Here is a 26,878-nt window from a genome sequence, read left to right as displayed (position 1 = left end):
CCGAACATTATCTTGTCATACGGCCAATCTTCGCTAAAAACAGACACTTGAGGCTTTTGTCTGGGGTCGGCTGTGATTGGCAGTCGGATCGTGCGGGGTTGTTTTTTTCTCTCTCCTCTGTCTTAGGAGCAGAGGCCTCGTACCCCGACAGCTGAGGAACGGTGGCGTCTGGGGCTTAAGTCTGGAGAAATCCTCGGGAAACTTGAGCTCCGGGGCTGGAGTTCTGCTGCCCTACATCTGAGAACGTCTCCCAACACGCTCTCCCCTCTCCCAACACGCCCTCCCCTCTCCCAACACGCCCTCCCCTCTCCGCCTGTTTCACCACCGCCATCCAGCTTTGCCGTGTCTCCAAAACACGTCTCCGACGTGGCCAGGTTTACGGCCTCGTGTTCTCTGTGGCGTTCTTGTCCTGAACCTCTGAAGGTAAAGACACAGTTCCTCAAGGTTGCCTTCAACAGATAAGAACACGGTCTATTTGTTTTAACCAAAATGTATATCAGTAACTCTAGCAGTTAGGGGGAAAAATAACTCAAATTTAAATGACAAAGTCTGAGAAGTAGAATCAGAAGTAGTTATTGGCAGGTCAACAGGTGATAAGCCTACTTCTGCTAAGACCAGACAATGTTTTTGCATCAGGACAAATAATATCAGAGATTTATTATTTACATTTATCAGTAAAAAGAACTGTTTTTCATTACTTTCATTGACCAGTGCTTGATGTTTCTGCCAGTCGGTAGGAATCTAATTTTCAAAGTAGCTAAGATCTTAGCTTTAGGCTGTCTTCCAATCCAATCATTTCAATATTGCATAAATCAACAGAAAATGCCACACAAATCATGAATTTTTAAGCAAAGTCAGTCTTTTCATAAGCAGGGATGACTGAAGTAAATTTTGTCAGTAAAAATACTATGAATTATTGAATGTAAAATAACTAAGAATGGATTGAATATGCACATATAATTCACCTCACCATTGCATCCCAGACACCTGGCTGAGGTACAACAGCAATATTGCACCACAACCTCCTCACCAACCACCAGCTGAGGCAGAGAGGGAGGGACCTTGTATCGCAAAATTCTTTGGGGTGCTTTACTTTTAGAAAGCCAGGACGGGAACATGGCCAGGACACTGGTAAAATCCCAAATCTAGAGCTACGTGCTGGAATACATGAGCACAGCGAGTCAAGACCTTAGTTCAATGTCTCATTCGAAAGACACCCCCTCCGACAGCACAGTGTCCCAATCACTGCACTGGGTCATTGGACATCAGTTTAGTACAGAGGGAAGACTGCTCACTGTCACCAATTCTTGTGCAGCTGGTTTATTTCTGGGAGATAACACATACAAATATTAACCAAGTCTACCCCTTTTCCGCTTCAGCCACTAAACAGAAGATCAAATAAAATAGTCATAGTGATCATAAAGAATATTGACAGAAACCACCACATTATTATGGTATAGTTGGAAGCTATGTCTCCATGGCGTAGGTTTTGAAAAGACCAATTTTTAGGTTTGCTACGGCCATTTAAGTTGAGCACATAAGGTAAATTAACATCACTCACAAGTTTACATTTACAGAAAGCCATTAACAATATAGACTGCTTACATTTACATAAGCAGGTAACTAATTTTCCCTGACAGCTGGTAAGCACAGTCATACAAAGTACACACATCTAATTGTATGGTTTGAATCAAGGTGCAAGAATATAGTCATTTTATCATAAGTAGGTAAAAATTGCTTTAAGATGTAATACGATGTAAGTAAGACCAGTAAGGCTTAGAGTTTCCATCAGTTAGCAGATACAAAGTAAAAGAGACTTAAGACAGCAATCCAATTAGTTTAATCAAATGGTAAAACAGTTTCATCGCAACGCAACCTTTTCAGAAGTGGAACAAAAGACATTTCTACCATATTTTTACCACTTTTGAGGGACGTGTAATCTTAAATTCAATTTCTCACTGATTTGAGAAACTGGTTTTAGAACAGGGTTACACAAGCTGCTCCAATTTAATGAGTTCATTCATTCTCACTGCTTGAATGCTAAGCCATGACCTTCACAAGGACACAAATATATTAACATTTCCATTATCTGTTTGTATGTGAATCTCCCAACGAATACAGCTGGTTGACCATTCTATTTATTAATCCGTGGCTACATGTGGTTAGTCCTCACAGTCAAGAGCCTGCTCACCAATGACAGGACAGTACCAACGAGCAGTGTCATGGACAATTCAAAAAAAAAAAGAAAAGGTAAAATATAGCAATGACCCTGTTATGGACCCCGTCCAAATCTGATTTAACCAATCAGGACACGCATGAACAGTGAGGTTGTTGTCAACTGCACACAAAGCTTAGGCCACTGCTGATCAGATCCACACAACTCATACATCTCAACAAAATAAGACAGACAACTGTGGCCATTTTGAGCAATTACACACTGAAAGCACACTCCCAACTATGGCAAAATAATTCCTTCAATGAATTACCTAGTGGGAGGGTTAGAATCCCCAAATCCCAAAATTAAGGAGATTGCGTGACATCATCTAAGTGGGGAAAAGGCTGTTAAGTAATGCGTTCAGTGCAGTCAAAACAAAAACAAAGAAATTAAATTCTCCCGACAGTTACTCATTATATATAAGGTCACTTTTCAGCTAGTGTTTCTTTACCTAAGAGTATATTAGCAGGGAAGTGACTTTCCTGCTTACTCAGGAAATACAGATTTTAATGACCTGAAATTGCACTTTTGTTGGGTTTGTTGCTGAAAATCCTGTCGATGTGCAAAAGCCTGACGTATGTGCTTGTGACGTATCCAAAACCTCTTCCGCTTCCAGACATTTAGGGTCTGAAAAATCAGTATTTCTGATTCATCAGGAAGAAACCACACCCTTGATAAGAGGAACAGGAAGGGGGATGTCTGTTGGAGGAGTTTTCCGAGGGTAGGTAGGAGGGGAGAGGGCTGTGCCCTCAGAGTTTGCTGACGACCTGCGGAGGGGCGAAGGGTTCCTGGGTGGCGGGGAAGCCGCCGTCGAAAGCGGCGTTGAGCACCTCGTCCAGCGAGCTGGCCGTGACGAAGTCCAGCTCGGCTCGGATGTGAGGCGGGATCTCCTCCAGGTCCTTCTCGTTGCGTTTGGGCAGGACCACGCGCTTCAGACCCGCCCTGTGAGCTGCCAGGACCTTGTCCTTGATCCCGCCCACCTGGGGACAGCAGCCAGTCACCGCTCATGCTCTTACACCAGGGCTGCCCAGCCCTGCTCCTGGAGATCTACCGTCCTGCAGGTTCATTCTGCTAATTAGCAGCTCCAAGAGATCTCTGGCTGTTGACTGAGGTGTGCTTTGCTAGGGCTGGAGTGAAAACCAACAGGACTCTCCAGGAACAGGGTTGAGCAGAGCAGTCTTACACACACAAAAGCACTCAATGTAAATACATGCACACATTTCTGAATAACTGCACACCTAAAGAGACAGTTCACCATGATAACCACATAGCATGCGTTTACTCACCGGCAGCACTAGGCCCCTCAGTGTGATTAGTGTTTAGTGCTTAGTGTACAGATCCCAGCAGTGTGATTAGTGTTTAGTGCTTAGTGTACAGATCCCAGCAGTGTGATTAGTGTTTGGTCTACTCACTGGCAGCACTAGGCCCCTCAGTGTGATTAGTGTTTAGTGCTTAGTGTACAGATCCCAGCAGTGTGATTAGTGTTTTGTGCTTAGTGTACTGATCCCAGCAATGTGATTAGTGTTTGGTCTACTCACTGGCAGCACTAGGCCCCTCAGTGTGATTAGTGTTTAGTGCTTAGTGTACAGATCCCAGCAGTGTGATTAGTGTTTAGTGCTTAGTGTACTGATCCCAGCAGTGTGATTAGTGTTTGGTTTACTCACCGGCAGCACTAGGCCCCTCAGTGTGATTAGTGTTTAGTGCTTAGTGTACAGATCCCAGCAGTGTGATTAGTGTTTAGTGCTTAGTGTATTGATCCCAGCAGTGTGATTAGTGTTTGGTTTACTCACCGGCAGCACTAGGCCCCTCAGTGTGATCTCTCCAGTCATGGCCACATCAGAACGCACAAGGCGACCACTGAACAGCGAGGCCAGGCACGTCACCATGGTGACGCCAGCAGAGGGGCCGTCCTTGGTCACTGCACCCGCCGGGAAGTGCAGGTGAATGTCCGTCCCCTCCAGAGGGTCTGCCCCACCCGCTACTGCATCATACGCACACACAAAAACTCTCTCAGACAAATAATCATATTTGAACAAAATATGGCCTCAGTGTTTCCCTACATGGTCCTGAAGAGCGTTTGTATGGAATTTTTGTGTGTGTTTATGAATGTGAGCAAGTATTGTGAACAAGTGTGTGTTATGAACTTGTGTGTATGTAAATAAATGAATGTGTGTATGAGTGGGTATATGTGCAAGTGTGTGTATAAATTAATAAGCATTCATTAAACACTGACATTGAGTAGATACAAAGTGTATGTGCGTGTGTGTGTGTATGTGTGTTCACACTCACAGTTGGTCAATTGGTAGGTTCATTTATGTATAACTGCACAAGTGCACAAGCGACTAAACTGTTGGTAGGTTTATTTATGTATCAGCACGCGTGTCGGTGTGACTCACGATTGGTCAGCTGGTATGTCTTTGCGTTGCTGCGCAACCAGCTGATGGCCAATTGGGCAGACTCCTTCATGACATCACCCAGCTGCCCGGTCAGGGTCAGCTGCCCCTCCCCCTCCATGCGACTGGCCTCCACGAACATGATCTCCCCGCCCAGCGGCGTCCAGGCCAGCCCAATGGCCACGCCCGGCAGCGTCAGACGCTCAGACACCTACGGGGAGGAGGGGTTGAGTGACACCTGTCAATCATGCCCTTACAAGGAGAGGTAAGCGAACAGCTGCAGACAAAATCAAAGTGGGGATTAAGAGTCTCCTTGGAAACTGCAGTGATGAAAGACAGAAACCATGCAATCCTCCTATCTACAATCAATGAATATCTGGGTTTCTCTCTCACACACTCTCACTACCTCTCCTACTCTCTCACTCTCACTATCTATCTCATTCTCTCACAAATGCCTGTCTCACTCAAATTCAAATTTGAAATGAGCATTATTGGATTATAAATCTCCCTCTAAGAGGAAGGGAAGATCCACATGTCTCAGCCTGAATAATGGGACAAAAAACATAGTGGGACAATGTGTAACCCCCCCCCCCACCGCCCCACCCAAAAACAGTATGAAACCCACCCCCAAACACCCCAGAGGCTGGGGTGTCATCTGATCACCTGATTCTCACCCCTTCCTGACCCCACCCCCCTCAGGCGATGAATCAGACACATTCCAGACCCCTTGTGAAGCCCCCCCCCCCCGACCCCCCATCCCCCAAGGCTGGAATGACGTCTGCGTTATGTAATGTAAGGAGACGCCGCTTGCCACTCCCTTAATCGATAGCTCTTACCTGTATTTGTCATTGTATTTTTAGATTGATTGACAGAGTTTAAGTATCTTGCACCATTTCAGATGCCAGCCCTTGAAGGCTTATAAGACACTCCCATATCAAGATATACTATGTACTGTAAGTATGACAACAAAACACTGCATGTAGCTAACACAAAAGGAAAGGTACCTATAGGTAAATACATAATTTACTACAGAAAAACGAAATCTCATATTCATAATATACATTTTGCCTTCTGTTCCTGGTCTTGGAAATAAAATTGTGTATCCCAAAAACACCTCTTCTAAAGGAGTAATCAAGCTTCACACCATTCCGCTATCCACACTTCTTTCCATTTCCCTCACATACAAATGCACAGCTCTCCCTCTCTTACAGCACTACAACAAACTACTTCAACTCAACTGATGGACTGTAGAATTCCAGTTCTTCAGTGAAATATGCATTTAAATGTCAATTTATTTAAAAACCTTTTTGTGTTTTAATTGCAGACACTTAAGACTACAAATGAAGGGCACATTATAAGTTATTATATTATTATTACTACTATTATTATTATCATCATCATCATCTTCTGCTGTTCATTATATAATTTGCCCCAAATCATTTATTTGCTCTGCTAATTTTGATAAATTCCTAAGCTGCTGCTGCTGCTGTAGGCCGCTCATGTTTTGCTGCGGTCTGGTACAGGAGTAAAACGGTGTTGGTGTATGTAGCAGTTTAAAATAGATCAGTATAACTGTCTGGAACAAGTACCAGCACACACACCCCAGCCCCTCCAGCGATGCAGCTGTGAACCCTGGGTATGATACAGCATAATCCTGCTGGCCCAAAAGCACGAGCGAAGGAGAGAGAGAGGGAGAGGGAGAGAGAGAGAGAGTGAGAGAGGGAGAAGGAGAGAGAGAGAGAGTGAGAGGGATAGGGAGGGAGGGAGGAAGAGGGGGACAGGGAGGGGGGGGAGAGAGAGAGGGACAGGGAGGGAGAGAGAGAGAGAGCGAGAATAGGAGAGGAGAGGGGAGGGGAGGGGTGTATTCCAAGCCCTGTTAATGCTTTGTGCTAAAACAGCCCTAAAGAACCACTGAACTGCAGGAGACATGTTTTCCTTTGCGCTGAGAGCGGGCGCGAAGCCGCTTTGGGCTGGAGCCGTTTCCCGCCCGCGTCCTCTCGCTGCACGCCAGCGCGTTCCCCCCGCGCGAGAGCCGGCGGCGCCGCGGGCGATGATGTCGGCGGGGGAAACGCACCTGGTGACATCAGCCTCACGTGCCTTCGCTGACGGAGCGCTCCACGGCGGCTCGCTGCACGCTCAAGAGCGTCGCGCTCCGCTACAGCCGATTAGCACGGCGGCGCGGCGCTGCTGCTGCCGCAGCACGCCAGTCAGAGAGAGACAGAGAGAGCGCTCAGGTCTAAAGGGGAACTAGAGGGGGGGACAGAGCCGAGGGTTGCCAAGAAACGCAGAGCCCCCCCCCCTCATCCGTAGAGCACCTCCCCACGCTTGGAGGAGAGAGAGAGAGTGAGAGGAGAGGGAAGGAGCGAGAGAAAGTTTGGAAGCGAGAGAGGACGAGGGAAAGAAGAAGGGAGAAGGCAGGAAAAACAAAGAGCTGAACGGGGGAACGAGGGGAATGAGTGTGTGCTTGATTCTCTCGCCCGTTTAGGATAGGTTCCAATCAGATGGTTCAGAGGAAATTCCTTTTTATTTCAAACAAAATTCAATGCATCATCAAATGAGAATCATGGCCTGGGGTGGCAGGTTAAGCTGGTTTTAGTTCCAACCAATTATCCGCCTTAAGTTGTCCAATTATTTCATTATTTAAACACCAAAGTGAAACATTTCTTGAGTATGTGACCCTAGTCATCATTTCTTGCATACACAAGAAGACACTCAATGACAACAACTAGTGTTAATACGTTTACACTATTAATTACTCTTCATTAATAGTTCATATATTAATTATTCCCAAGACCATTATAGTAGTCATATTGTAGTTACATATATGTAACTAACCACAGGAGTAAATGGGCAACCATTGCACAAGACTTGAATTCAGCTTCAATGTAAATGCAGGCAGGTAGAATGAGGTAGAGGGTGGCCTCAGTTGTATTCAAAGCCACATTGGACCCACCCACATTTCTTCAATCTGCATAAAGGAGATGGAGGGGTGGAGGCATGACTGTTCTAGAGAGAACCCTGCCCCACCGACAGCTCACCTCCATCTCGTAGAGGGGCGGGCCCAGGATGTCCTTGAGGGCGTGGCAGTCCAGCACGATGGGCATCTCAGGGGGCAGGGCCAAGTCACCCGGGTCCCCCAGAGTCTCCTGCCCCCTGCCCTCTTGCTCCTGGGCTGGAGAGCAGACACACAGAGAGACAGACAGACAGACAGACACAGACCGAAAGACAGACAGAGATAATGTCAGAGTTGGAGGGAGTGAGCAAGCAAATATATCAGTGCTTTGCTGGATTCATGATCCTCGTTGTTATACCAAATAATTATTTTTATCTTCCTTTTTTTGTTAATACCCCACTCTGTTGACTGTGCAAGTTTTCCTTTTTTTGTTCTACCAACAGTACGCCAACTTGTCATGTCAATAACAGAGAATGCAAGTGAATAGAGAGAGATGGACAGACAGAGACAGTCATATATGGGGTGAGAGAGAGAGAAAGAAATAGAGAGAGAGAGCATGCTTACGTATCATTTTGCTACATGCAACAGCTGTTACAGTATCATGCATTTCATGCATAAAACCCTGCTGTGGTAATACAGTACATTGTGATGTCATGACAGTCTAAGCCCTGAAAGTAGCAGTCAAAATGGGGGCAGGGGGAGGAAGGGGAGATGAAGGGAGAGAAGGGGGTACAGGGGGTGGAGAGGAGTGGAAGAGCCCAGCTGCTGGTCTTCCTCACATAAACGAAAACCCCACAGATGGCTGACAGGGACACAGGGGACTCATCTGTACGGGGGGGGGTGCGGTCTCCCCCCCCAACACCTGCCTGATGATCATCGCTCCCCTTGGCATTGCGGGTGCAAATTCGGGGTGGGGGTAAGGCGGGAGGACACCTGCCTCTCTGAACGCCCCAGGCTGGTTTTGTGAGAAAGATGCCCCACGGCCTCTTTTCCCCACGTGCCAGTGGCTGCCCGCGGGTCACGTGACCCCGACTGCCAATCACGCGTGCGCGGGGGGGGGGGGGGGGGGGGGGTGCTCAACCGCAACAGAGGGAGCATTCACGCTCAGCACCAAAACTCAGGGCAAGAAGGCGGGGGAGGGAGGGAGCAGAGAGAGAGAGAAAGAGAGAGAGAGAGTCAGAGGGAGGGGAGGGTCAGGCAGGGAGAAAGAAAACGACAGAGGGAGAGACAGAAAGACAGAGATGGAGAACGGGGGAGACAGAAAAGGCTACAGAGAAAAGGGACAAAGAGAAAGTGAGACAGAGGGAGGGAGAGAATAAAAAAAATGAAACATTTTATTTCCTTTGCATTGCAGCTGCCGGGCTTTATTTGGCAGTTATCTCAGTTAGATTCCTCCCGGACAGAACTGTAGCCTTTGTCCAGTTTATGAGCTAAACGCTGCATTGATAATATGGACACCCGGGTCCAGCAGGAAGCCCAGCCTTCAGACTGTGTGTTCCTAACACAGAGGAATTTGGACAAGGAGAGGGTGGCTTTCCTGCTCCGACCGACATTCTTATTAAAAACCATCCGAAATTCCGCAACGCAGGCCCGGCCAAAACTTCAGACCCCTCTCCTCACCCACCGCTACAGAACGAGAGAGAGAAGAGAGAAAAAGAGCGAGGGAGGCAGAGAGAAAAGCCAATGAGAGAAAGGAGGAGGAATGGAGGAAAGAAATGAGAAGGAGGGAAAAAAAGACAGGCCAAGCAGGAAAGAAAGTCAGAGGTCCGGGTAGGAGAGATAAATGAAGGAAGAAAAGAAAGGATCGGGAGGGAAAAGTGTGAAGGAAAGGCTGCACGTGTGACAGCTGTCACATGACTACTGCAGCTGAGAGTTAAACCCCCACACGCACACGCACACACACATGCACAAACATCCCCCTCCCACACCCCCCACCCCCTGCTTTGTGCTGCATTCCCAATAATGTCACCGTTACCTGGCAACAGAGCGCCGTCCGCGCAGAGCACGGAAGGGTTAAGTTACCCCCCCTCCCTCCCTCTAGTTGGTGCACAGAGTAAAAGCAGGTGGGTGGGAGGAGTCACATGACCTCGGGTCTACCACCGTAGCTGCACCATACACGACCCCTCCCCTCCCCTCCCCTCCCCTCCCCCAGACGGTCATGCAGACTGGCAGCATTATTCCTCCCGTTCCTGTTACACAACCGCTCAGTGCCACAGCAGCTGGGGGGGGGAACGGGGGGGGGGGGGGGGGGGGTTATGGGTGGGGAGGGTGGCGCTCCTCTGGTGTGCCCTGTGTGTGGTGACGGAATGCAGTCAAGAGGGAGGCTGGTATGCCTGACGGGTGAGCGTTCGGCCAGCAGAAAAGGCTGTGTTTATTCGTGAGTGTGTGCATGTGTGTGTGTGCGTGTATGTGTGTGTGAGCGTGTGTGTATGTATGTGTGTGTGTGTGTGTGTGTGTGCGCGTGTGTTCAGACAGACGTGGAAAGTCTAGGGGTCAGAAAGTAAAAGCCCTACAATGTGTTATTTTCACCCATGAATTCTTCAGCCAGCTGATTTCACTAATTACTCCCACCTCCTGGCTGAAGAATTGTGCAAATTAGCAAATTAGCAAATTAACAAAATACTGGGGAGGACCTCTAGTTTCTGAACCTGGATTTTTTCCATGTCTATGCGCGTGCATGCTAGTGAACAGCTCTTATAGTGGCAGGACCTGCTCCACTATCAGCCAGCTCCACAAAGTATTAGTTTTGACCCCCATTTCTGAGCATCTATACAAACTAAGGCCTCGTCTTCTGTGTGTTTTCACACCACAGTCTAACGGGACTAGGACCAGGGCACAGGACTGGCTTTCAGAGTGACTGCTGGTTAAAATCCAAGAGAAACGTCATTTATTCATCGATCGCTTGTCCTGACAAAGCCACAGCAGGACACACGCAGACCCAAGATTGACAGTGGCCTTCTGGTTTAGCATGCATGAGACCTTGCCCCCTGCTTCAGTCTACCCTTTCAAAGACTTCGCTCCTGACCTGCAGTACACTTGTTCTTTTTGCCATGTACAATCTAGAGCCATGAAACTCTATGTTTTTGAAGCTAGCACTATGAAACTCTATGTCTGTGGAGGACTCAGGACTGGTTTTCCTGCTTAGGTCACTGTGTGGCACCATGCACTTAAGGGACACCTGTTAGTGCAGGGATTCTAAGTATAGCATTGGCTGCAGTTCAACTTCACCCAAGGCCATCACCATTCCGAATGTTGAATGTACTGAACTGCCCATGTTTTTAAAATCAAATTTCAACTGACTGGCCGTCAAAAACCACTCCGCCCAGGCCCAAGCTGCGTCTCACCTCCGACCTCGCCCCCGGCGTGGGAGGAGTCCGGAAGCGGGGGGTCAGGCTTGGCCGCCTTGTGCCCCTCCGCCACTTTGACAGCCACCGCCCGACAGATCGCCCCGAACTTCCTCTCCAGCGAGCGCACGCCTGCCTCTCGGGTGTACCTGGGTGGGCAAACACCCGCACAGACAGAAATATCAGACAAAGGGAGTAAACACATTCAAAAAATTATTTCAACTATTTAATGAAAAACTTTATCAAACATCCATATCACCCATTTGGAAAAAGTGATTGCCCCCTCAACCAATTAACCAACTGTAATTGATAAGTAGATTCAGCTGAGCAAGCATTGTTGTGTTGAATGGCCTGTTTTCATCATTATGTTATGTTATATAAACATATATACATATGTGTGGGTACCGTATGTGATCTGAGTGAGGGGGTACCTGCTGATGATGTCCTTCGTGGTGTCCTGGGGTATCTGCAGCTGTTGGGGGGTCAGCCCATGCTGCTCCAGCTGGTGGGGTATCAAGTGACGATGAGCAATCTCCACCTTCTCCTCCTGAGTGTACCCTACAGTACAGTACACACACACACACACACACACATTCAACACAAATTCACATACATATCACGCATACAATAGACACACACAAAAGACAGATAGAATTATACACATACACATGTGTATGCGCACACAGACGTATGTACATATATAAAATGGTACAGTATATAGATCCTAAGGTTCAGTTACCACTTGATTGCTATATATAGCTTTTTAACTCATGTTATTCAAATGGAAATTCACATGGAAATGAATTACTGCTCAATCTATAGCTTGGCACAAACTCAATTACACTGCTTAGACACAGCCTGTGCCCATGACATCTGACCCTTGACCCCTGACCTGGCACCTGCAGCACCTCCATTCTGTCCAGCAGGGCAGGGGGTATGGTTGCCGTGGTGTTCGCCGTGGCAATGAACAGCACTTGAGAAAGGTCAAAGGCCACATTGAGGTAATGATCAGTGAAGCTGTGGTTCTGCTCCGGGTCCAGAACCTGGAGCAAACACAGACACGGCCAAGATAAGAAAGAGCCTGGCTTTTTGTGCAAAATGCCCACACACACAAACACACAGTTACACAAAATGCCTCTACCAACAGACATATGGATCACCTTCCATTTAAAAGGAAGTGTTTTTTAAAGTAGTGTCACAGAGTAATACTGGAAAACGAAGAGCAGTAAATGGTTGACTCTACAATGAAAACAAGGCTGAAAACCAATTTTATAGCACCGAAAAAGAAAACAAATATAGATGTGCGAGGGAGAAAGTGGGCTCTACTGCAAAACCTCACTTCCCTACTCTTCTCCTCCCATTCCTTCCTTCCTTCCTCTCCCCCTCCCAAAATTGGAAGGAAGCTTTCTCCCTGAAACTCTCTCCAAAGTTGGTGGGAACACAGGAAGTGTTTGTCTGAACTCCAACACATGGAACCATGGAAACTCCTAACTGTCTGAGCTTGTGAAGAAGGGTGGTTCACTGCAAGAGTAAAAAAAGAGTGATAAAGAGAGAAAAAGCAGAGGGAGAAAAAAGGAAGAGCCAAAAGATACAATGGCAAAGAGAAATTGAACAGGGAGAAAAAGAGGAGGGGTGGAGAGAGAAATTGCAGGGGCAGGAATCAGAGAAGAGAGAGGGAGAGAAAAAGAAAGGAGGGCAGAACCAGAACAGAGAGCACAATGCACCTCCACAGATCTACAGACAAGATTCTCTCAGACAACGTCATGACTAAACCACACGCACCAACCGATAAGAGGATTACAGCGAAGAAATGCCAAACAACACAAACCCGTCAAGTGTGTGTGTTTGTGCGTGTAAGATAGAGTGAGTGTATGAGTGTGTGTGTGTGTGTGTGTGTGTGTGTAAGATAGAGTGAGTGTATGAGTGTGTGTGTGTGTGTGTGTGTGTGTGTAAGATAGAGTGAGTGTATGAGTGTGTGTGTGTGTGTGTGTGTGTGTGTAAGAGAGAGCGAGTGTGTGTGTATGTGTGTGCATGTGTGTGTGTTTGTGCGTGTAAGATAGAGTGAGTGTATGAGTGTGTGTGTGTGTGTGTGTGTGTGTGTAAGATAGAGTGAGTGTATGAGTGTGTGTGTGTGTGTGTGTGTGTGTGTAAGAGAGAGCGAGTGTGTGTGTATGTATGTGATGTGTGTGTGTGTGTGTGTGTATGTGTGTAAGAGAGAGCGAGTGTGTGTGTATGTGTGTGCATGTGTGTGTGTGTGTGTGTGTATGTGTGTAAGATAGAGAGCGAGTGTGTGAGAGCGAGTGTGTGTGTGTAAGATAGAGAGCGAGTGTGTGTGTGTGTAAGATAGAGAGCGAGTGTGTGTGTGTGTGAGTGAGAGTGCGTGTGTGTGCGTGTGTAAGATAGAGAGCGAGTGTGTGTGTGTGTGAGTGAGAGTGCGTGTGTGTGTGTGTGTGTGTGTAAGGTAGAGAGCGAGTGTGTGTGTGTGTGTGTGTGTGTGTAAGAGAGAGCGAGTGTGTGAGAGTGTGTGTATGTGTGTGTGTGTGTAAGATAGAGAGCGAGTGTGTGTGTGTGTGTGTAAGATAGAGAGCGAGTGTGAGAGCGTGTGTGTGTGTGTGTGTGTGTGTGTGTGTGTGTGTAAGGTAGAGAGCGAGTGCGTGAGAGTGTGCCTGTTTTTGAGACACTACGCGTGAGATTACACAGCTGTGGCTTTGCGTGGTGGGTGCATGCGCCCCTATCTGTCTGAGAGAGACCAAGATCACACAAGCATGCTTTCATGCGACTGCAGGCATGCGCGTTTGCATACGCATTTGCGTCAGCGTGTTTTTATTTGTCTGCATTCGTGTCTGCGTGACAGCGCGTCCACTTTCGTTTCTGTGCATGCAAGGGTTTGCATATGCGTGTGTGTGCTTGCCACTGTGTGTGTGCTGCTGTTTCAGTATTTGTGTGTGTGTGTGTGTGTACGTGCAATTGTATATTTCAACTGTTTTTTGAGTTTCAGTGTACAAATAAAAAGGAAATAATATATGGCGTAACAGACAATACAGTTATTACAGATGACATATGAAATACACTCTAATTTAACCAGATCTATATCCATTATATGATTCATAATATTTCAGGATGTCAAAGAGAAAATAAACAATACAAATATGCAAAGTAACCTAGAAGTAAGTGAAGTGTGCAGGTGTGCTGATAAACACAAGGGCAGTGATGTGTGTGTTTGTGTTTGTGCGTGCGCGTGCGTGCCTGCGTGTGTGGTATCTGAGCTGAAGGACTGGGATGTGGCGAAATGCGTCTGGGTGGGGGGGGGGGGTGGGGGTTGTGGGGGAGATTTATCAGCATTCCAATCACTGTAGTGATGTAGGACCACACAACCTCTAACCTGTCCTCCACCCACCCCCCCCCCACCCGCCCCCCGATACACAACCCGACCACGCCCACATAAACCTGAATGAACCTCAGCAGCAGGCTCCTCCGCAGCCATTTATCTGCTTGCTCTCCTTAATCTTCTACGGGACCCCTAATCCCCCCTTTGCGTGGGGCTTACAGGAAACGGGACGCTTATGGGAAAGCCCGCCGAAAACTGGGGCAGAGGGGTTAGCACACGACCGGATGACACAGTTCAGAGCCCCGCCCTGCCCGCTCCGTCCTGCCCCGCCCCTCCCCAGGGGACATCTTTCTGTCAGGCTTCCATTTTTCCATCCTTCGCTTTTGCAACAGCAACCAGATCATTTTTCCTTACTGTCCCAACATTTTTGACAGAGATGGGAGGGGCCCCGCTGTCTGAATTCAGTTCAAATCACTTTTGCTGGTGGTTTCCATCCCCCCTGAAGTTCCCCTCACCTCCAGCAGGGCGGCGGCAGGGTCTCCCTGCAGACTCTTTCCCAGTTTGTCTACCTCATCGAGCAGAAACACGGGGTTGTTCACGCCCACCGTCTTCAGCCCGTTAATGATGCGGCCGGGCATGCTCCCCACATAGGTACGCCTGGAGAGAGAGAGAGAGAGAGAGAGAGAGAGAGAGAGAGAGAGAGAGAGAGAGAGAGAGAGAGAGAGAGAGAGAGAGAGAGAGACAGAGAGAAGAGAGAGGACAGAGAGAGAGAGAGAGAGAGAGAGAGAGAGAGAGAGAGAGAGACAGAGAATGAGGAGAGAGAGAGCAAGAGAGAGAGAGCAGAGTTGGGAGAGAGCAGAGAATGAGGAGAGAGAGGGAAAGAGAGGAGAGAATGAGGAGAGAGAGGGAAAGAGTGCAAAGAATGAGGAGAGAGACAGAGCACAGATTGAGTGGGAAAAATGAGCAGAGAGCACAGAATGCACAGAATGCGAAAGAAAGGAAAAGAGAACGGAAAGAACAAGAGAACCGAGAGGAGAGAGGGAATAAGGGCATTGAGGACGGATGGCAGAAAAAGCAGAGAGAGGAAGAAATGAGGAAAAAGGAAGAGAGCGAGGAGAGAGAGAAAAGAGAAAATAAAAAGGACAAGATGTGGGGCAGGTAGAGGGAGGAGAGAAGATGAAGGAACACATCATAGAGCAGGTTACAGAAAGAGGCAGACGGGTTTGGTGAAAAACAGAAAGAAACAGAGACAGAGAGAAGAGTGCAGAGGAGGAGGAAAGGTTGGTTAAACTAGGACTCCTGTATGAATCAGCGCAGGGCGAGCAGTAACTGTGCCAATATAAAACGCCATCCTACACAGCGCAGTGGAAAAACAAAGAGTCCCTCCATAATTAGAGGGAAAGGTGAACATCACTCAGTGAAAGACTGAGTCCCACTCCCTATCTCACGCACACAGACACACACACACACACACACACACACACTCAGACCTCCCACACATGCACTCACAAACAGATATCATATACACATTAACATGTAGATACATGCGCATGTAAATTCACAAATGCAATCAGGAATGTTTCGCACACACAGAAGCACAGCAGACAGATAGGTGGAACACGCAAGATGGGCCACAGAGCAGGGGGGTGGGCTCAACCTGCCCAAACCTGCTCATGAAGTAGCCATCGCTCCTCACCCCCCACCCCCCACCCAATCCACAGGCAATGTGAGATCACAAAAGTAACAAAAATTACATCATGGGTAATGACTGATGGTTGTTCTTTTTTTTTCTCTCTTATACTTCTCTCATAATATTTCAGTGATTATATACACCCCCGCTACTGTATCCCCCCCCCCCCACCCATCCCCTCTCCCCACACAGGGATTGGAGAGGAGCTAATGAGAGGTTCTCTCACCTACACATCCTCCACACGCACACATACATACACACAAACATGCGCGTGACCACACACACACAGGTAGTGAGACAGACACAGGAAAGCAGATTGTAGGAGTAATTACAACACCCCTCTCTGCCAGGCTAATCCTCAGATTAAGGTCTAACCGCACCATATCTGCCTCCTGGCTTTCTGATAGGCTCAAAGCAATTAAACCCCGCCCACTCACATCCCACACCAGAGCGAGTATTAGACCCACATCCTGCTTCCCAAACTCCACCCCCATCCTACGGTGTGTGTGTGTGTGCGTGTGCGCACCTTCCGCACTTTGGTGATTCAGCGGCTCTAACCCCACCCTCCCACCCCCCCAACAGGGTGGCAGTCCAGTATAATTGCTAGGACAGGTGCTCCAATACTTTGTGCTGGAGAGCCCTCGCGTAAGCCAGTTTTCGTTTTTACTGAAGTGCAACAAGCTCTTAATCACTTTTAATTAGCAAGGTTTAATGAAGCAGGATTTAGACCCTTAATGGCACATTCAGGCTGACTGTGTGGCAACCTTGTGTCCTGAAACTAAACCATTTGGGAAAACGATGAGTTCAAAGGAAACTGTAATGACCCGAACTTGCACAGTGCTAAAAATCTGCTTAAACTGAATGTTATGCGACTTAAATACATTTTCAACAATCTTAATTAATCATGAAATTGATTGGAAATAAAAAAAATCACACAAAAGTCCTCCAGAGCAGAGCCTGTTGACCCCTACTAAGGGGACTGTGCGTAAGTTAGACCCAGTTTGATTCCCAGCTGGGACACACCCAAAAAAGGCACTCAACCTCAACAGCTTCAGTAAAATAACTAAACCAACTGAACGCATACAACATGTGGGCAGTGTTAAGTCTCTCTGATTAAGAGCACTTACTAAATGAGTAAACGTAGTGTAAACCCGGGGGTGGAAAGACTTCAGTGGGATTTTGATGTCTCAAATCTCACCAGTGCTCGCAAATACGCACCATAAACAAAAGGCCCATTTGCACAACTGCCAAGCCAGTAATGGTTATTCAATAATCACTCAGTGTGTGCAGGTTGTGAAATTTTGAGGGCACATTGATGCCCGGAGCCAAAAATAAAAAACAGGAAAGGAAAGGAGGAAGTAAGATTGCACATAATGAAGCCAGACGGAGAGCTCTAGCACACGGGAATCCACGGAAATGTGCAGAACTTTTCAGTCTCTGATAAATGTACCTGTGACACTGACGTAGACACACAGACACAGACTCAGACAGACAGACACACACACAAACTCAGACACACACACAGACAGAAACAGACACACACACACACAGACACATACATACGGACACAGACTCAGACACACACACACACAAAGACACATACACACGGACACAGACTCAGACAGACACATACATACGGACACACACACACACACACACAGACACATACATACGGACACAGACTCAGACAGACAGACACACACACACACAGACACACACACACACACACAGACTCCATACCTGTGGCCCCGGATGTCGGACTGGTCGCAGACCCCGCCCAGCGCGATGCGGTGGAACTCGCGGCCCAGGGTCCGGGCGATGGAGCGGCCCACGCTGGTCTTGCCCACGCCGGGCGGGCCCACGAAGCACAGGATGGGGCCCTTGAGCGCCCTCTTCAGCTGGCGCACCGCCAGGTACTCCAGGACCCGCCGCTTCAGCTTCTCCATGGCGTAGTGGTCGCTGTCCAGCAGCACGCGAGCCGCGCGGATGTCCAGGCAGTCTGGGGGCCGGGCAGAGGTCAGAAACCCAACAACCAGCGGGTCATGGGTTCAAATCCCAAAATCCGCATGCTTAACCTGAAAGATTTACACCACTCCAAGGGCTGGAGTACTTCAATTTCACTCAGTTCTGGAAATGACCTCACCAAATGCCCACATTCAGATATTCAATGAGGTTTTTTAATCAATTCATTGAATATAATCACTGAACAGACCAAACAGTAAAGGAATGGACACCAAGCCCACAGTGTACTGGATTTGTGTTTCATTTCCCTTCAGAGCCGCATGCTACGCACACCATCCCTCATAAGGACGTGAACAGTGAACAATGTGCCGTAGTGTAGCACCGTGTTCCAACGTCCGTACAAGAACTCCACTGCCGGTTTCACAAAGAGAACTTTCCACAAGGACAAGTTCAAAGAGCGCAGTCGCTCGTGAGAAACTTTCGCTGTTGAGTTTCACACGGAAAAAACGTTCCAGATAACGTCCTAGCAGACAGCTGGGTGCAAGTTACGCGCATGGCCGATCACGTCCTCTATCCCCATTCGGGCTAACGATGCAAAAACAACGATCATGCCCCGAACGATTTGGACTGTGGCGTATCGTAGTTGGTGTGCCTCTGCCCACTTGAAACGATGCAGAGCGAGCTGTGGCTGCGCTGCGCTAGCACTTTCAGTGCGAAAGACCCACGGCGGGGCAGTGCTTGGTGCGCACGTACGCACGAGGGCATGAACACAAACAGTGCAGATAAGAGCGCGGGGGTAAATGAGGCGCGGGCGCAAGGGCTGCAGCACACGCGCCCGACGGCTTCATCAGCACAGACGCTACAAAAACACAAACCGTCTTTTCTGAGAAAACACGACAGGGGAGCATACACAATGCTCACACGCATGCACACGCACGCGCACACACACACACGCACGCATACCTGCACACGTGCACACACGCACGCCCACACACACGCACGCACGTGCGCACACACCCAAGCACACGCACACGCACCCACGCATGCACGCACGCACACAGACAGGATCTTTTGGAAGAGAGATGCCCGATTCGAACAGCAGATAAAACGGAACACACACACACACACACCGCCAGCGTCATCGCAGGTGAAGGCGTCTCCACACCCCCCGTAAACACTGCTGTTGTTCTCCTCTCCACTTCGCCCTCCACCCGGACCGTGAACAAACGCCGTGCCCCTGTTTTGTCCTGTTTTGAGCTGTGTATTACACCCAGAACAGCCACTCCTCCTCCCCCTGCCTAAATGCCTTAAAATTTTTCGAAAAAACGTCCTCCCAGCCTCATGCCGGGCAATAAAAATAAGAATCTACACAATAAAACCAAACACAAGAGATTTAGATGCTCTATAACTCTTTCTGAGGGAAAGTGTTGTGTCGGGTAAAAGCGCAGGGCTTCAATTTGCCACGGAACTCACGCTACAAGCACACACAAATACACCTACACACGTGCAGATGCTGACGTACATACATACACACTCGCAAACACGGATGCACCCACACACCTTGGACATAACACATCAGGTACATAACCGATCATGTAGTAACTCAACCCACCACCTTCCCCCCCATTTTTTACTTTAACTGATACATTTATTTATTTTTTACTTTTTTTCCCCCTGAGTATATAGAGTTAAAGTTACAACATTCTTAATACGTTTCTTTATTATCATTTTATGTTTTGTTTTTCATTGGGAGCCTACTGTGGTTTAGGCAGTCTCACTTATATGTTGTAAAATAAAACATTTTTAAATGCAGGTCTTCCTCTAGTCACTCCAGACAGAAGTGTAACTGGGTAGCAGGAAAGAGTTCAGTCTCCACGCCCAAAACATCTCCGCCTCATCTGCCATCAGCTGTTCCCTGCTTTAAAGAGTCAGAGGTGTTATCTGTTTGGATTGCCAGCACCTGGACTACTACAGGAGCTAAGCTGCTCCCAACACCAAACAGGTACATTTCTGAGAGCGTTTGAGTGTATGTGAGTGTGTGTGTGTGTGTGTGTGTGTGTATGGTGTGTGTTTGTGTGGGTGTGTCTGTGTACATGGGTGGAGTAGAGTAGTGGACCACCGCAAATCTCATAGAGGACTTGGATTTCACATTAAAGCAGTAACTCCACCCTTTCTTTCTAGGCCTGTGGTACATTACCACCTTGGTACTGGGCCAAAAAGAAAAATGCAGTGTAGTGCTCCCCCTGGTGGCAACAAGCTGTAATGTCATTATGACTTGCAAACAGGTGCAAGACACCATGAACAAACAAAATAAAAGAAATATCTCTTTAAATATATATTTAAATGTATCTATAGGCCTTTTCCTGGAAGGAATGAATGACCAATTATACCTCTATCAGGCAGAGATGGATCTAGAAATGATTTGCGCAGGGAAAAAAATATGAAAATGCCCCTCCCCCCCCCCCCCCACGCATATACATGTGCAGTTTAATGGGTGTGTGAGTGCACAAGCGTGCGTGTGTGTGCAAACAGATGTGTTACCTGTTGTAGACTTGCTCCACGGAAGTTCCACCATCAGCTCCACGTAGTTTCGGGTGAGGGCGTACTCTGGCATTGACTGGGGCATCTTCTTCAATCTGCACAAACAGACAGACAGAAAAGCCCCTTTCACACATTTTCCACACATGACATGACTGTTCCAGATAGGTTTTGCCTACCCTCGGAAGCAATGCAGGACAAATATTAACGTTACATTACCATGTCTTTAAAACAGTCAGATTGCCAACAGATTTAGCAGCGATGTAAAACCTACTAACGCAACATAGTTGAAAACTGATAGTTTTAAGATGATGTATGGTAACATCTTTAGTCAATATAACTCCGTTATATGATTCCAAATAAAGTAGCTACCACTAGATAAACAAAGGAAGCATGGTTTATCAGCTAAAAATCAATACTTGAACACAGAGTGGTTCTCGGTAAAATGCAATTAAAATTCTGTTAGCCAAGTTAAATAGCTAGCTAAATCAGCCACTGATATGTGGCACTAGCCACCTTGCCACATCGGAGAAAGCAGCAACTTACACTGGAAGAGCCTGAAAAAGATATTTACCAGGGAGAAGTAGGCTATTGCACAGCACACAAGCCATTTGTGGCTATTTTAATGGTGTTCTAACAATTATCAAAGCCATATGAAGCAAGGATAGCAACACTGTTTATTCCATTCTCAAAATAAATGTTCACATTTCCCTCACAGAATCACACAATGCAGCTCCAATATCTTCTACATGCAATGCCTCGTTTGTGCAAGAGTTTTTGATAGGACAGATTCAGTAAAGGTTTCAAGAAATTGTGCCAGAAACAAAAGGTCTTGTAAAAGATTATCCAAACATTGTGCAAGTCTTATCCAGAAATGTTGCTGCTTTTGTTCACACTAGATCCTTGGTGAAAGATTTCCATAAATCTTACTAGTTTCTAACCCAGAAAACTGACTCTGGCCACACATGAGGCCAACATGGAAAATTGCTGGAACATTTAAGAAGCATGTATGAAAGCAGCTAATGAGAAAGAGCAAGAAAGGGAGCACATCACTACACATGTACATATACACACAGATACATGCACAAATAGCGCAACCAAACGGACCCGGTATACAGGTAACCCACTGAGAATTCTGGTAGTTGTAGTTATTTGCTAGTGTGTTTTTCAGGATATTAACAGATAGAGGCAAACGGGGAGTGAACACTGATGTGCATTTGGCACCCGTGTCCCTGGGTATGGAAAGTGTCAAAAGCACAGCAATATGCCAGGTCAGAGGAAACTTGGGCTGTCAAATAAATAGTAGAATAGAATACATTCTACAATAACAGGACAGCTCTTATCAACACAACAGGGGAGTGATAAAATGGAAGAGAACTAGAAGAACATACTATTTAAATGTTTGTAAAAAAAAAAAAAAAAGCAGGCAGAAACACAGTGTGGACAGACGGGACGTCCCATCGTCAGACACACACAGATGGATGCGTGGACGGGGGGATGGGGGGGTACCGTTTGAGCTCCTTGAGGCACACGCGCAGGGCCGGCTCTGGCATATTGGCCCCTCTGACCTTCTTCTCCAGCAAGGCTATGTCGTCACCTTCGTCTTCCTCACCGTCCTCCTCCAGGGAGAACTGTCGCCCTGGAAACACCCCGCCCCTCCGCACTGCCAGCACCTGGAGGACAGAGGGCACAAAGTAAAAGTACAGAAGCAAGAGGGAGAAGAGAAAGGGATTGAGAGAGGGAAAGAGGAGCAGATGGAGAGTAGAGAGGAGCAGAAAGAGAAAATGAGAAATTTTAGATATTTCTGACAAGTGCTTTAGTAAATATAGAGACACTTAAGTGCTCAGATGTGGCAGGACAAAGAGAGTGAATTCAATACCTGTTATAATTTCCCCATATCATGAACATCTGAATGGGCAGTTCACTCAAAACTGTTTCCACCTGTTTGCAACATGTTTCCCTATCACACAGACAGATAGGGTCAGAGGTCACAGGGAGAGCTGTACCTTCTTATCATCGTCCGGTCTGGGTTTCCTGGTCTTCTGGAGCAGTTTGAGGCCCTCGATCTGTCTCGTCAGCAGCGGCAGAGTCTTCTTAAAACGTTCCTCAAGGCTCACTGCATCCAAAACCTGGAAACAAAAAACACAGCTGTAACACAATTACACAATCACTCACACACACACACACACACTCACTCACACACACAAATTCAACAAACTGTACCAACTTACCTGTAAAACAAATACACAATCACTCAAACACACACACACTCACTCACACACACACATTCAACAAACTGCACCAACTTACCTGTAACACAAATACACAATCACTCAAACACACACACATTCACTCACGCAAACAAATACAACAAACTGTACCAAATTAAATGTAAAAAATACACAATCACTTACAGGTTCGCCAACTCACAACCACAAATTCGGTATCAGCGGGGAACCCAGCGACGAGCTATCGAGGCCTAGCACCTCCCGAATGCATTCGTCACTCCAAGTGCTGCGATTGCGTTGTGCTATTTTTTCCTCTAGTAGAAAAATTTAGCAAATAAAAATAGCCTTTAAAACCAGAGTGTCACAGTGACTTGCTTCTGACAGCTGGGTGGTTACATAACGTCAGCTCTCCTCCACAATGAAATCATCAGAATGTAACGTGAGAAGGGCATCACTGGCGCCAGGAGAAGCTCCAAAGGGAATTGGTCTAGCTCTAAAGGGGTGTGGCTGAGCTCCAAACGGGCAGAGCTTAGTGTACCCCTAATCCTATTCCGAACCACAACCCTAGGCCATGCCCCTTTGGAGGCAGGGTACTCCCATTTGGAGCAGCTCCAGGCCGCAGTAATACATACATTGTGTGATACTGGTAAAAAAAAAAGAAAAAAAAAAGGTCAGGATTCATGGTGTTTGGTGTTTCCTAGATACAGGCAGAGATGCAAACCTACCCCAATAGATTTCAGATTGAACTACGTTTTAGTTGACTCATTCATCTAGAGTGTAACATGTAAATAATCAGATTTCACTTGTGAAACATACTACATCATCATATGCAGAAACGAATACTTACACAATCATTTGAGGTCGAGGCTAGCTTTTTGATGCTAGTTAAGGATCAAAAAACAAAATAACTAGCTATCTAGCTATGTTACCTGTAATTCTTGCTAGATATTGTTAATATTGGTTTCCATAATTTGGCCTAATTTTGATATCAGTGCTTTGTATGTGTGAGTAACTTGCCATTTTTGTACGTTGAAAAAATGTTTTTCTTCAGATACCAATATACCTGCAACAGAAGTACACAATCACGTGCACAATCTCTCGCTCACACACAAGCATTCACTCACATACACACAAATACAACATACAGTATCAACATGCCTGTAACACAAATGCACAATCATGTGCACAATCACTCACACAAGCCGACTCCATATACCAACATACCTGTAACACAAACACACAATCACGCGCACAGTCACACTCACTCTCGCTCGCACGCATACACACACACATACACTCACACAATGTAAAGACCTAAACTGACTAAATCTGATCATGCTGTTTTTAACAGCTTCTTCTGCACACATGCAATCAAAAATCCTCACATACACACACACATGCACGCACGCACACACACACACGCTCAGTACTGTACCTCCAGTTTCTCCTGGTTGGACGTGCGGATCATGGCAGCCAGGACATCTGGCAGAGTCTCTCTGGGGAGACTGTCCAGCAGCCGCCGTAACTTAGCAACAACAGGGACAGACATGTCCAACATACTCAGCAGCTGGCAAAGGGAAAGAGACAGGAAGGAAGAGGGAGAGAGAGCATGTCACAGAGCGATGCAGACTGAATGCTTATAGGGCTATACTGCACTGCTACACAGTAAGAGTGAGGTATTGGTGACAAACTCGATGCACATACAACACACACATGTAAAGGGGTTAGCCTGCGGTGGGTTTGAAACCGGGGCCTACGCTGGTTTCTCAGTGCAGAAAGAAGTACAGTTCAGCACCCTGAGTTAAGGTCTCCAAAGAAACAAATCACACTCCAATCACTTCTCCAGTGATGACTTTATATTCTGATCCCCACTGGAAAAGTTGTTCAGTTGATAACTTTGATAACTTATGACTGGTCTCCACCCCAGACACACACGTGCACACGCACCTGCACTGCCACCTGGTAGAACCTCTGCGACAGTTCCCCGAGCTCCCCGTCTGCGCTGGCTGCGTCGACTGCGTCTGCAGCGTCTGCGCTGGCGTACTGCTCCAGTTTGTCCAGCTGCACGACCTCGCCCACGGGGAAGGGGCGCTCCTTCAGCAGCTGCGCCACGCGGAAGCGACACACCCCCGTGATCAGCAGCGTGTAGTGAGGCTTCGGCCAGTTGCTGCCCACAACCTGCACCGCTAGCCCGGCCGTGCCGATCCTAGCGAAACAGCGCGAAGGAGGATTAAAACGAACACCGCGCCACAACGTGACCGATTTACACGAGGCTTCAACGCAGACTTCTACTCCGCGCAGTGTGAGCAGGCCACGCTCGCATTTCTATCACTTATTATATTCATATTATATTCGCCCACCTGGTACGTCAGTTAATTATGATTTGAATCCATATATTAATGGTCCTCACAAGGCACAACCTAAAACAAATCAAGACAACCTGTCCCCCCAACTCTGCCCCCCAGGACTGATGACAGAGATAACAAGACTACAAACCAAGACATTTTGAACACAAGCAGCACTATCAATCACGATGTGCCACACATTAGGATAGTAATCATTTATTTAAAGAAGAAAAAAACATCTGTATGGACCCCCATGTGCTCTACCAGTTCACAGAACTCTAGTCCTTAGAACATTGCAGACTGCAACAAGGCAACGACTCAAAGTAAACACACTAACTATATACAAGCTAAACTTTTCTGTTTTACCTTGCTTTTCTTTAGATTGTGAAGCACTGTTTTATAGTTGGCGTATTTACTTTGATGTGTTGCCTTGGTGCCATCTCAGGATTGCACATGGCATGTAGTAGGCTACATACAGATGTATTTTGTTTTGATTTCTTTACTAAACGAATGAATACTAGGCTATCCTATCGTGTGGTGAAAATATAATAAAAGATGCAGTGTGGGAGGCACAGAACGCACGGACACACAGGTAGGCTACTGTGCCGTTTGTTGAATCAAACAACACAAGAAAAAGCTCGGGAAACAATGTGAAAATGTTCATGCGCCCTGTGACTATGGAAGACTGAAGATTAATACGGGTCCGCACTGCAAAACGGTTATTCTGCAACAACTTCAAATATGGACTCTGGCATAACACACAAGGGTAAAGTCCGCCTGGCCCCAACGATCTTTCCAGAAAGCAATGGAAATTTCAGCATTGCGTAGTACTAATAATGTGACATACAGTTTGTATTCCAATTCAAATTCAGATGGTTTTTACTTCATTTGAGCTATCAAATTAGTCATCAGTATGATTAGCTCTCTACAAAGCTAGGCAAATTAGCTAGCAAGCTAGCATCATGCTAAACTCGTGAAAGCTAAGCAAGAAGCCAACGTAGGTCTACAATATTAATCTTAGGTACCTAAAAAGTTAATTGTTTATGAAGCATTTTACTCAATAATCAGCAAATTACTTATCTTACAAATGAATAACATTATTATAGTGTTAATGTGTTACATCACACCGGTTAATGAACTTGATTGCTGGGTATCATTATAAAAAATGACAGCGACAGCTTCATGGGTGGAGGTTGACGAGAATACGTAAGTTGCTAACGACCTGTGCAGCGTTGGGAGATCATCGGTGTCGTGCTCGGGGTCTCGAGTGTTGGGGATCACCCCGATGATGGTGCTTTTAAGCGAGGTCCCCTTCAGAAGCCTGCTCTTAACCAACTGCATGTTCCTCGCTGTGTCTACACTAATCCGCATCGTGGACCCCGGTAAAAGCACGCCTTCGTGGGTTAAGAGCAGAGGCAGTCGGCTCGGGATTCGAATACCGCTGTTGGATGTCATGGTCGGCGTTTTAAAGAGCCTTTTCCACAAGTTTTGTAAGCAATGAAGTGTACGACTATTTCATCTCAGTCAAGCAGCTGATGAGCAAAATAAGTGCAAAGTACGGATCCCTGTAAGAGACAAATATCCTTTTCTGCGCACACCACTAGGTGCCCCCTCGTGGCTAGAAGTGTCATAACACATCGACGCCTGTCATTACAGTAAATGGCGTGATAAAGTGGAGTTGAAAGTGCACGTGGCCCAGAACAAATAAAAACATAATGTGGTTTTTTGTATATTGGCACGTTTTAATGACAAGATCTGTATTAATGCAAGCAAATAAACATATGACGAAGTGTTTACGCGTGCTTTATTAATACTGACTTTGTTAAATAGCTGTCAGGTGGTGACTCTCAGCACCAATTGAATTAATGTTTGGCTAACAAAG

General features: G+C 46.9%; 1 protein-coding gene across 1 annotated transcript; it reads right to left on the bottom strand.

Moving 5' to 3' along the window:
• Positions 1 to 1,817: 1,817 nt before the first annotated feature.
• On the bottom strand, positions 1,818 to 26,577 carry lonp2 (lon peptidase 2, peroxisomal). Its single transcript, XM_064335472.1, has 15 exons — positions 26,219 to 26,577; positions 24,599 to 24,857; positions 24,087 to 24,218; positions 22,430 to 22,552; positions 21,933 to 22,096; positions 20,427 to 20,521; positions 17,664 to 17,922; positions 14,749 to 14,890; positions 11,798 to 11,948; positions 11,337 to 11,463; positions 10,906 to 11,054; positions 7,647 to 7,780; positions 4,612 to 4,819; positions 4,006 to 4,196; positions 1,818 to 3,195 (listed from the first exon to the last, which is right to left on the bottom strand). Exons 1-15 carry the CDS (start codon positions 26,449 to 26,451, stop codon positions 2,965 to 2,967), a joined length of 2,598 nt encoding a protein of 865 aa, XP_064191542.1. The 5' UTR covers positions 26,452 to 26,577; the 3' UTR covers positions 1,818 to 2,964.
• Positions 26,578 to 26,878: the final 301 nt, after the last annotated feature.

Source organism: Anguilla rostrata, chromosome 5 (assembly GCF_018555375.3).
Source record: "Anguilla rostrata isolate EN2019 chromosome 5, ASM1855537v3, whole genome shotgun sequence".
NCBI classification, from domain to species: Eukaryota; Metazoa; Chordata; class Actinopteri; order Anguilliformes; family Anguillidae; genus Anguilla; species Anguilla rostrata.
This window is presented reverse-complemented; position numbering and strand designations above follow the sequence as displayed.

Bases quoted from the DNA above. Each gene is read 5' to 3' on its own strand.
- lonp2 (XM_064335472.1), bottom strand. From the start codon at position 26,451: ATGACATCCAACAGCGGTATTCGAATCCCGAGCCGACTGCCTCTGCTC. The intron at 20,522-21,932 runs GTACCCCCCCAT...CTGTTTGTGCAG, and splicing joins TGCCTCAAGGAGCTCAAACG to ATTGAAGAAGATGCCCCAGT. The intron at 11,464-11,797 runs GTCAGGGGTCAA...ACTGTACTGTAG, and splicing joins GGAGGTGCTGCAGGTGCCAG to GGTACACTCAGGAGGAGAAG.